Source organism: Hyperoodon ampullatus (assembly GCF_949752795.1).
Source record: "Hyperoodon ampullatus genome assembly, chromosome: 1".
NCBI lineage: Eukaryota > Metazoa > Chordata > Mammalia > Artiodactyla > Ziphiidae > Hyperoodon > Hyperoodon ampullatus.
This window is the reverse complement of record NC_136914.1, coordinates 1,474,972-1,487,113: the sequence shown is the minus strand read 5'-3', so window position 1 is coordinate 1,487,113 and position 12,142 is coordinate 1,474,972. Positions and strand designations below refer to the sequence as shown.

Here is a 12,142-nt window from a genome sequence, read left to right as displayed (position 1 = left end):
ACTTGTTGTGTACCTGGGTTGAGTCTTTGTCTTTACCAGCAAGTCTACAGAGCTGCCTCAGTAAGAGCCCCATCCAAATCCCAGGGGTGCCCCCTGCTGGAGAATGCACAAAAATGAGCCCACAGACCCTCATAAATATTCCTGCTTGAGTTCAACTTTTCTGCGATAGAATCTGAGGATGTTAGTGCTGGGAGGTGCCATAGATGTACTGAGACCCCTTCATTTATCAAACGAAGAAGCTGAAATCTGCATCAGGTAAGCAACCTGAATAAAATTACATGGCTATTAGTTTCTGTGTTGGAAGCTGAGCTTAGGAGCCGAGAATGATTTCTAGAAGCTCTTTAAAAAATATATTCATTCTTCTGAAGAAATGGGAAGTGCAAAAAAAATAAAAGGGTACAAGCACTTAGTTATAGTTTTTACAGCCCCAAATCCCAAATAACTATTTAATATTCTCTGTAATGAGTGGACTTCAACTTAGGCCATGTAGATAGAAGAGTGAATTTATCATCAGTGTAAAATAGGGCTTGCATAGATATCAAACAAAATATACTTTATGACATTAATCTATTTTGTGCATGTACAGTAAAATGCATCTCAGATGGTTAACCTATGTGGAAGTACTTTGGGAAGTATAAAGTAGTGTACAAATGTAAGAACTATTTCTACTTTGATTAGGAATACATTCATAATTGATAACCATAATGCAAAAAAGGAGGAACATTTCACTTTTATTTCATTTGGTGCCCATAGCGGTCCAATGGTCCCACAGTAGGTACCATAGCACAGGAGAAACAGCCTATAAAGAAAACCAGATGTGTCTTGTGCCTCAGAGGACAAGGACATATAAGGACATGTATTGAGGGACATATGCATTTGTGGGACTGCATGGAGCCTACTGCAGAAAACAGATGAAATCCCTGTGGTTTTGGTTTATAAAATCACTGTGCACACATGACCATGCTAACCCACCTTCTATCCTGGGAAATTTATAAATAAAATGATGGCTTCATTTAATTTCTCAAACTGTTAAGATGGAAGTCTAATTTTTAGTATATCAGCTATAAAAAAATACAAATCACTTACTTCCACTCATCATCTGCAGAAAGCTTTGTGTGAGAGATCTGAAAAACATAAAAAGGGCCCTTCTCAAATTTTTCTTGTTTTCTTAGCTTGTATTTTACAGCATTACATGAGAAACCCAAACCATGAAAAAGAGTGATGTTTCTTAGTACTGGAATAATTTAGGATGAAAGTGCTAATAAAATATTTGCTTATGGAACAAAAACACACATACACATACACACCCTAAACAAAACAGTAATCAGGTCACTATTAATAAATACTTGATTCTTCTGTCTAAGGTCAGAGAACCAGATGAGGCCCCATCCATTCCTGTGGTTTTGTTTGGCAATTCAGTCAGGGTTGTAGGGAGTGGCCGCCTAATGGGCAATGTTACCCTGGCTTCTGGTATACTATCTGTGAGTTGGAGAACCTCTAAAAAACATCTGTTTTGCTGGTGTCTTAAATGATGCCAGTGAGTAAATATCATCTCCAAGTTCAAGGTTTTAGAGTCAGAGCTGACCAGCTACTTGTTTGCAGCATTTTTGTGTCCTCCTGTTAATTTAATTTAAACCCTGACCCCAGGGATGGGGGGTAATGTGGCCTTGCCCTTGCACACTGAGCGGGAGAGCATAGAGACCATCCCCAGGAAGTGCTTTAGGCTGATCTACAGAGTGTTCCCACATGCTGCCTGCCTTCCGTTGGTCACTACTAATCCACTACATTGGGTCATTTGAAGCCTTTAAGGCCAATCTTCGAAAAGACATCATCGTATAACCTTCATGGAGAACACAGGCTGCTTAATCTCTAGTCCAGGGGCATCAAAAGCTAAAAATCCCTAATGATGGCAAAGAAGAGAAGGCAAATAAAGCGTCTGTTACACAAATCTGACGTTACCAGCTTTTTTTCCCTTTGTTTTCTTCAAATGGCATAAGCAATTCTGACAGATGGAAAGAAACAGCGCCATCCATATTTCAGGCTAGGCTTTCTCTGACTTGAGGTCAACAGGTTCCATAAAACACCTATGCCTTGGTCAGAGGCTGGAGGGGTTCCCCTATAAGAGAGTTGAAAGCTCCAGGCGATACAGCTAAGCAGAGGCTTGGGCTGTATCTGCACAACGCGAGGGCTGGCTGGATGATGCCAGGAGAGGAAGTGGGTGAGGCAGCAGGGGATGCTGGCAGCTTCTCCTGGGCTCTCTGCCCACTGGTGGTCCCACCAGGTGGTCCCTGATATCCAAATGGAGGTCACAGCACCTGGGCTCAAGGCTGATTTCCAGGAGCAAAACCTTAGTGGCAGCCCTCAGGGAAGAGCGGTACCCGAGTCCCCTCCTTTGTCTTGATAGGGCCCACTCGTCTGACATCTGCTTTGGGGGAGAAAACACTGGATGGGCTTGGAGCCCTGAGCCATGCAGCCACCCAGCACCACCCAGCACTAAACATCGAGCTGACTGGGGCTTTGGGTGACCCAGGGCACATCACCAACCTGTGTTTGTCTCCATTTCCTTCTTAGAGACTGGAGATTGACATAAAAGCTGCTCTTGTCTACTTCACTGGAGTACTGTGAGTATAAATAAGACAATAGATGAGAGTTTTGTAAGAAGGTGCTTCATCCAAGGGCCAGTTATCTCAGTAAAAGTTGTAACCAAAGACTCCCTGGGTCCTTTTCCTTTTGCTATTCAAGATCTTTGGATTCACAGTGCTTTTTGTTGAGATAACCTTATAACAGGGAACTGGGTTTTTTGGTGAGAGGATAAATTCCCTTTGACTTTTACAAGCAATATAGCCCTGGGCATAAATGTGTAACTATCTATCAGATTCTAAGCCCTTTTTTTTTTCATTGAAGTATAGTTGATTTACCATATTATATTAGTTTCAGGTGTACAGCATAGTGATTCAGTATTTTATAGATTATACTCCATTAAAAGTTATTACAAGATAATGCTATAATTCTCTGTGCTATACAGTATAACCTTGTTGCTTATCTATTTTATACAGAGTAGTTTGTATCTCTTAATCCCACACCCCTAATTTGCCCTCCCACCTCCCTTTCCACTTGGGTAACCACTAGTTTGTTTTCTATATCTTTTAGTCTGTTTCTCAAGTCATTTTAAAAGAAGTATGATAAATTATTCTACAGAAGACCAGGAAAGCTTAGGGAGTGGAAATTATAGCTGAAAAGATTTCTGCTAAATATTGGATACAGTTAAGGACTTCCTTAGATCAGGTGATATTGAAACAATATTCTTATTTCCTAGGGAAAAAGCAAACTATGATGATGATGGAAATGATAATGATACGCTTAGAGACATCTCTTTCCTAGTAATAGTTCCCTATAGTACAATATTTTTTTCTAGGGTGGAATCTACTTTTCGACAATTTTTTTCTGGTATGTAAGCGCAACTGGGATCTTAAGAGAATTTATTTTGGAAATTGAAATGACGCTAAGACTTATGCTTATCTGAAAGATAAACATAAGGATAGCCAGGAAAATTCAGAAGAAGAGTAAAGACTTGGCCTATCAGCCACTGAAATCTACAATACAGCCATAGAAATTAATTGAAAGCATTACTGGCCCAGGAAAAAGAAGACAGATGAGTGAACAGAACACAGAGGCCAGGAACAGACCCAACTACATAAGATAAGCAGTGAGAAATCAGTGAGAAAGAAATGGATTGTTCAATAAATGGTGCTGAGACCATTAGCTAGTCATTTGGGAAAAATGTAAAGCCGGATCCATACCCGGCTTCAGAAGGATCAAATATTTAAATGTAAAAAGGAAAATCTTAAAAGGTCTAGAAGTAAACATGGGTAAATATTTTAATAATCACGCAGTGAAGAAGGCATTTCTAAGTATGACGTGGAGCCCAGAAATTGTAAAGTAAAAAAATTGATGAATTTTGAGGACATAAAAATCAAATACGTTAGATCACCTATATTTGAAAGACAAATTAAACTGGAGAAGATACAACATATGTGAAGGCAAGAAGTGAATAACCTGAAGAGAAAAAGAGCTTTTACAATTTAATCCAAAACAGACAAAACATTTCCAAAGGGCAAGGCACATGAACAAGAAATTCATAAAATACAAATAAAAATGGCTCATTTATGAAAAGTTGTTTCAACTCACTAGTAAAAACTTTGGAAAAGCCTTTGTGAAAGAAGACTGATTGTGCTAAAGACCCTTGGGAAGGCTGAGAGGTGGAGGGGTCCTAGCACTTCTGGAAGTGTGGGTGCAGCTGGGTGAAAACAGAAGGTTCAGTTAAGAGTGGTGGGAGGCTTTGTGTCCTTCTCCCCCGCACCCCACCCCTAGGGCAATTGGACGGGGCTCAGAGGCCCAGGAGCTCGGAGGGAGGGTGGGAGCATTGAAAGCCTGTGTCTGGAGGAGGGATCCCAGCCCCATCCTCTATCAGGCCCCACGGGCATTGCCTTGCTCTACAAGGCCCTGTGCATCTCAAACCTGGAAACACAAAAACTTTTTTTGTCTTTTCTAACTAACTCTTAAGAAAATATTTTGAAAGTTTTGTTGCTGGTTGAGTAGAAATTGACGGAAGAGGGCTGGTGTAGGGTGGAGGCCCTCAGGTGGGTTGAGGGAGAAGCGTGGAAATAAAGAACAGCCCCAGCCCTGGGAAATCAGACATAGAGTTTTTAATTTGCCCACCCGCCCAGGCCATCCGAAGCTGGTGTCTAAGCAGATGGGGTCCCCCTTGTAACCGCACTGCGTCTCTCCCTCCACTGAGGTGGGGTTAGTTTGGAAGGAGCTAGGAACAGCCTGGAAATCCTAAGTCTGAGAAGTGACGAAGTAAGGTGTGCGGGGGGGCCCTTCCTACCCCGGGTCCTTGAGGCGTCTGATGGGACCAGTCCTCCTCCCTGGTTTCCGTGCTGCAGTCGGTTGAACTATGTGCCTCCACGTCTGCCACCCCATCCCAAAGATATGGCCAATTCCTAACCTCTGGTATCCATGACTGTGATCTTATTTGGAAATAGAGTCTTTGCAGATGTGATCAAGTTAAGGATCTTGGGATGGTATCATCCAGGATTTACAGTGGGCCTTAAAGCCAACGGCTGGTGTCCGTATAAGAGAAAGTCAGAGGGAGATTTGACACCCAGAGACACATAAGCACAGAGGCGAAACATGCAGGAGGAGGCCACGTGAAGACAGAGGCAGAGACCGAAGATAAGCAGTTATAAGCCAAAGACACTTGGAGTCCCCCGAGGCTGGAAGAGGCAAAGAAGGATTCACCCTAGGGTCTTTGGAGGGATCATGGCCCTGCCTATATGCAGGTTATGGACTTCTGGCCTCCAGAACTGTGAAAGAGTAAATTTCTAATTTTTTTCCCTTTTCTGTCAATATTTCTTTTATTTTCTGTATTTTTAAAATAATTTTTATCAGAGTACAGTTGATTTACAATGTTGTGTTAGTTTCAGGTGTACAGCACGGTGATTCAGTCATACATATACATGTATCTATTCTTTTTCAGATTCTTTTCCCATATAGGCCATTACAGAGTACTGAGTAGAGTTCCCTGTGCTATATACTAGGTCCTTATTAGTTATCTATTTTATATATAGTAGTGTCTGTATGTCATCCGAATCTCCCAATTTATCTCTCCAGTAAATTCCTATTGTTATGGCAGCTCTGGGAAATGGATACACGCATGTCCAGCCCCAGCAGGTCTTTATACACTCCGGTTTGCAAGCAGCGGGGTGGGTGGGGAGGGCATGACCCCTGTAAGCTCTGGGTCAAGCAGGCTGCACAGGTCCCGGGTGGACCCTGCAGGCAAGCCTGGCAGAGCAGCTTGGCTTATAATCTTCAGACGTGTGGCATGTGGGACTTTATTTGTACTCTTGCCCTGGGCCTATCAGATGTGGGCCTGCCACTTGGCTGGGGATGCTGGCTGCCAGGCAGCACATGGAAGACCAGAGGACTCTTTGTAAAACCATCCAGGACTAGAGAAAAAACTTACAGATATGGACCGTCATTATTCTTCCCGTGAAAAGGCCCAGGTAGGTCCCCTTCCAGCGCAGCCTGCCTGTCAGCAAGTTCTCTCTGCTTATGGGAGCTTCTGAACAGTGTTTTAGTGTCTCCCCTTAAATATAAACAGATGGCCAAAGATCACCAAGTCCTTGAGTCAGGAAAGGGTTCTGCAATGATGACAAGGATCCCAGGCTTTAAAAATGGAAACAAACAAAAGCTCTTAGAAATGAAAAATTTGAGAACAGAAATTAAAAATCTAATGGAAAAGTTGAAGATAAATTATGAAACTCCCTCAGAAAGAATAACCAAAACCACCAAAGGAGATGGAAAACAAGAAAGAAAATATACGAAAATTAGAGAATCTGGCCAGGAAATCTCAAATCCAAAATAGAGTAGTTCCAGAACAAGAGAACAAGATAGCTGAGAGTAAGAAATTTAAAAGAAATTCTACAAGAAAATTCCCAAGGATTGAAAGACATCTGTTTTCAAATGAAAGGACTCACCAGGTGCCCAGCACAATAAATGATAAAAGAGACGTGTCAAGTCACACCATTTGGAAATTTGAAAATTGTGGTTCAGAAGGAAGAGCCTATTCAGAGAGAAAATGCAGGTCAAATGTAAAGGATCAAAACTCAGGATGACACTGACCCCTGAACACCATCTCCACAAGTTACAAAGAGAGCAGAACAAAGTGTTCAAACTTCCAAGGGAAAATTACTTCTATAGACAAACTACCAATCAAGTCTGGAAGCAGAATGAAGATATTTATGGACATGCAACATTTCAAAAACATTCATCTCCCATGTGTCCTGTCTCAGGAGGCTCGACTAAAACAACAGAGTAAATTGAGAAAGAGAAAAACTGGATTTCCAGGAAAGAGGGGTGCAACCAGGAGAGTCCCCTCCAGGTGAAGGGACGCCCCAGGAGGACGGTGGAGGGGGATCCAGGACTGGTGTCTGGGCCTCAGACTGGGGATGCGGCCAGCCTAGACTGGACCAGGCATGGGGGGTTTCACCAAGTGCATCTCCAAGAAAAAGATGAAGCTGAGAGATCAGCCAGTGTGTTCTGGCACGTTGAGAAGATCCATACAATTCCAGTAGTGGATTTGGGGATGAATGGTGACTGGTACACAGAAAACTAAGGAAACCAGAACATGAAACTCCAGGGAAAGCAGAATAGTACAGAGTGCATGTGTAGCGACCCGCCGGGGAGTGACTAGTATTCACCTGAGTCGCTGACGTAGGCAGTGAGTGAAGACTTAGCCAAGATGTGTGATGTAACTAAACTGAGAGGATGGAAGAAAGGAAAGCAGTGGGGGTCGGGTGGACAGGCTGGTGGGAGAGAGGATAGTTCTCATCATCCACAGTAGGGAATCAATCAGATAACACCAGTGACTAAAAATCAAGAAATGCCGCATGATCATGTTATTGAAAATATGGAACACATACCAGAAAAAATGGGTGGAAGGGTTGAAAATTGTTGCCTCTGGGGAGTGGAAATCAGGAATGGGGAAAGGTGAGTGAAAGTGGGGGTGCTTTTTTTGTTTGTTTTAAGTCTTACAGAATTATGTATGAGTTTTTAATTTGGGATGTACAAAACTTTAATAAAAATTAACAATAAAAAGAAAAAATTCCCATAACAACAAGGTATAATTTTCATCGAAGAGAATGAAAAGGGTGAAAATAGCCCTCTCACGCATGTCACGTGTGGATGTACATTAAGACAGTTTCTCTGGAGAGAAATTTGGCAACCCATATCAAAATTGTAAGTGTTTGTCTGTTCTAGTGTGGAATGTTCTAGGAATATTCTCTCAGGAAATGAAGAGACAAGGAAGGATGACACAGGTGTTCATGTAATTTTATTTATAATATTGCAAAAGTGGCAACAATCTATGTGTCAGTGTGTGGGGGATCAGTTAATGAGTTATGGTATCTCTCTGCAAAGGAAATCCATGTAGCTCTTTAAAAGGATGGGGCGGAGCTGTATCTATCACCGCAGAAATATTTCCATGACGTATGGTTAAGAAAAAATGCATGCTCCCAAAACAGTTGTGTATAATATGAGCCTATCGGTGTAAATGTGCAGTTATATAGAATGAAGAACAGAGACATCCAGAAGAGAGAGAGATCCAGAACAGTTACCAAAATGTAACCATGACCCATGGGTGGTGCTGGATCTTGACTTCTTTTTTTATATCTGTCTATATTGAATGTATTCTACATGAACACATCACTTAAAAGAAATCAAGCAGTCGTGTTTACTCGCCCCTTCTCCTTGTCTGTCAGTTGCCAAGCCCTTTTCTTCCTATCCCTGCATCATCATTCCAATCGACCTCTCCTCTCCTTTTAAGCCAAATCTCACTTTTGAGTTCTGGATTCTTCTACTGAAGTGACTCCTACACAAATCCACCTGGATGTCCCTCAGGCACACGAACTCAACCTGCCCCAAACTGAATACATTAATTTCACCCAAACTGCTCCCATTTCAGCGCCTCCCACCTCCCCCAATAGCCCCATGTCCCATCTACCCAATCGCTCAAAGCAGAAACCTGGGGCACCATTGTTGATCTAACCCTCCGCCTCCAGCCTGTCACGCTCCCATTGACACTACCTCTAAAGACCTCGCAAACAACTTCTTTCCACCTCTATGGCCTCTGTACCATCCCTGTTTTCATTCATTCAACAAATATTTATTGACCACCTCCTGTGTGCCAGGCACTGGGTGGGGCTGGCATACAATGGAGAATAAGACAGACGAGGTTCTGTTCTCATGAATGGAGGCTTGTGTGCGACAGAAAGCGTGGACAATAAACAAATAAACAAAACAATTACCTAATGGAGTAAATCCTAGAAGAAAATAAGCACAATGTGTGATAAAGCATAACCGGTGGTGGGGGAGGGGTCCTGACTCTAGATGGGGGGCGGGGAAGGAGATGGAGATGGAACCAGGCACCAGGGCGCTCCACTCCTCCCGGGGCCCTTGCCTTCGCCTTTCCCCTCTTCAAACAGTGAGGTGATCTTATCCAAAGCCACCTGATCACATTAGCATCCCCCTGGCCACCCTTGTTAATGTCCCTCACGAGGCCTCGTGTCTCTTTCTGGCCTCACTTCCGTCCACTGCCCCTGCACACCCTCTGCTCCAACGGAGCAGAACCTTCCGTCTCCTGAATGCTTTTTCTGCACCCCCAGCCTCCCTGTGGGTTGCCCTGGACCCACGTCCTCCAGGAAGCCCTTCAGGTTTGGCCCATGAACACTTGCTGCCCTGCACCGTCACTGATGACTATTTCTGTGTCTGAATCTGCAGGAGGGCAGGGCTGGGCCACCCCCCACCAATGAACCCCCACTGGTGTCTGTTCTTATCCTTTCTCACCCCAGCTGCTACCTTTCCCTTTCAACCCTTCCCTCATGACAATCCATCCGATAGAAGAATCTTGCTAAAACGAGTGGCAAAAGCAGAACAGTGAACTCAAACTACTGATGTCCCTGGGGCACACGTGAGCGGGAGGGAAGGGTGTTAGGTTTGGAGCGCGGTGTCCAGCGATAAGGAATTCGTTTTACAGGAGGAGGACAATATTCCTGTGCACAGAGGGGATGGGAGGGCCGTGAGGCAGAAGTGGGTCTTCTCGGGGGACGATAGAGCCTGCAAAGCAGACCTCAGTCAAGCAGAGGAGGGAACACATGAATCCACACTCTCTGCTCTCTTGCACCCCAACTTTGAGGCATCTCAAAAGCACGTGAGGTTAGCTGGCTCAGCAGACCCCAGGGGTGCCGCTGATCTGGGGGGAGGAGGATGGTGGGGAATGGGGCGGACCTCTGCCACAGAGAGGTTGGCTGGGAGCTGCGCAGACTGCGTCCCAGGTCATGGGGTTGTTTGCTCATTCGTCCACTCATTCATTCTTTCAGTGAATATTTCTTGACGTCCTGCCATTTGCCAGACTATTTTCCGTGCTGGAAACCTAGTAGCTAGTAAAGCAGGTGAAGTGCCTGCTCTCTTGGACCTTGGGAGGTGATGGAGGCTCTTAGAGAAACAAATACACAAATAGACTACTTCAGGTGGCAATGGCGATGAAGGAAAATAAAACAGGGTGAGGTTTAGAGTGAGAGGGTGATATAATATATAGGGGGGTTAGTAAATTTTTACTGGGTGCTCCGTAACCCTATCTCTTTTTCTTTAGTTATCCCCGGCTCTTATAAAGTCTGGTTTAAACCAGCACTTCTCAAACTTTGATGTGCAGTCACCCAGGGGTCTGGTTAAAATGCAGATTTTAATTCAGTACGTCTGGGGTGGGGACTCAGACTCTCACTTCTAAATAACTCTCAGGTGACACCTTGGCTTCTGGTCCCTGGACCACACAGCTCTGCCTTTGGGGCTAAGGAGAAAGCTGTGGGTCCCTCCCAGTTAACAGAGGGACCATGTCTCCTGAGGGCGACAGCAAGACAGTGATGTCAGACTTAAGGGAGAGCAAACGGCAGCAGCAAAAGTGACCCTTGCCAGTCTTCTGCCCCTCCTGGTGTGCAGAGGTCTTCATCCATAACTCTCTCTGGATGATCCGGGTTTGAAACCAGCAAGGAAGCCATGGAGTTTCCTTAGAGCTTCTCCATTTTGGAGACAAACTCCCAAATGCATAGTGCGGGACATGAGGCTTGCAGCAGCCTAGCTCTCTCCCTTATCTTTCACTACAAGCCTTCATGAACCCTGGATTTCTACCAGGGTCACAGTGAGTACTCCTCCCTCTCCCCTTTCCCCAGGGTCTCCATCCCCCAACACTGTTCTTCACCTCCAAGCAATTTGGTACTGCTGTTCCCTCCTTTTAGAATTTCCATTCCCCTCATGGCCACAAGGCCAGATCTCACCCATCCTCCAAGGACCAGCTAAAAATGCCATGCCCCCCACCAGCCTTGCCCATCCCCGCTGCCAGGAGCAATCCCTTGTTTCTTAGAAATCCTACAAAGCTTCACGTGAACCTGTTTTGGTTCAGTAATTTCTTCCTCCCCTCAATGAGTTATTTGTGTCCTAGTTTTACTTTCCTTCCAGGATGTGAGCTCCGAGAGGAAAGGCCCACCTCTAATTGTATTCTTCCCCACCCACCCAGCCCAGTTCCCAGTACCTGGTCATGACCTAAGAATTGTCCTATGAATGAAAAATAAATGAACGATTGGGTTTGAAATCACCACCAGCAGGAGGAAGAACGTGCTAGCCCAGTGATTCTCAAAGCTCGAGCAGTAGCACCCCCTGGGAACTGGTTAGATTGCAAATGGTCAGGCCCTACCCCAGAGGTGAGGCTTGGAGACCCTGGGGGCAGAGCCCAGCAATTGATCTACATCTACTTTTTAACCAGCCCTCCAAGTGGCTCTGACGCTTGCTCCAGAGTGAGAACCATAGAGTCGAGCCTGATGTACATCCATCATTCCTCAGCTGTCCTCCTCCAGTGCCTCGGCCTTCACCCGGTTCTGCCAGGGAGCAAGGAGGAGAGAGGGGTGCAGCCAGCACGGAGGGCAGGGAATGGAGAGGGCTGAGCAGAAGGCTCACGCTGGAACAGACAGAGTGGGTGGGGAGACATGGAGGGAAGGAGGAGGAAAACAGGGGAAGGGGAGAAGGAAGGGGAGAAGAAAAGGAAAGAGGCAGAGAGGGAAATGGGGAGGAGCTCAGCCTCCTGGGGTGGGGCGGGGCGGGGCGAAGAGACAGCATTTTCCAGAAGGTCATCCCTCCCTCCATCCCTGGCCAGTTCACACCGGGTGCTGGCACGGGACCCTGGAGACCTATCTGTGCAGGCCTTGGGACCCCAGCCCGATGTCCCCCCACACCCGCACCCCATGCCCGGTACTTGCTCATGCTGGGGGGACGCCCCCAGCCCCAACGTCGCCCCCGCGGCCATACCTCTGGCACACACAGCTGCTGCCGAGGGTCTCCGAGTCCGCGGGTGGAGGCTGCCCAGATGCCCAGCCCCAGGCAGTGCGGTCCCGGTACCAGCACGGGGAGCCTCCTGCAGAGCAGGGACGCACATGATGGTCACCATCACCACTGAGGAGACCCTCTGGGTCTCGGGACCCTCTACAGTGTAGCCATTCCATCAGCCGCCATGGCTAGTGAAACGTCCTGTGCCCCT

At 45.7% G+C, this 12,142-nt stretch overlaps 1 protein-coding gene across 1 annotated transcript in view; it reads right to left on the bottom strand.

Moving 5' to 3' along the window:
• Window positions 1-11,911, bottom strand: part of RNF175 (ring finger protein 175) — a gene marked incomplete at both ends in the record, with an annotated part of 79,219 nt that extends 67,308 nt beyond the window's left edge. The window contains 2 exon segments of the mRNA XM_079711013.1: window positions 1,087-1,124; window positions 11,861-11,911. Of these exon segments, the coding sequence (XP_079567139.1) occupies window positions 1,087-1,124; window positions 11,861-11,911 (89 nt within the window).
• Between the last annotated feature and the right edge of the window lie 231 nt (window positions 11,912-12,142).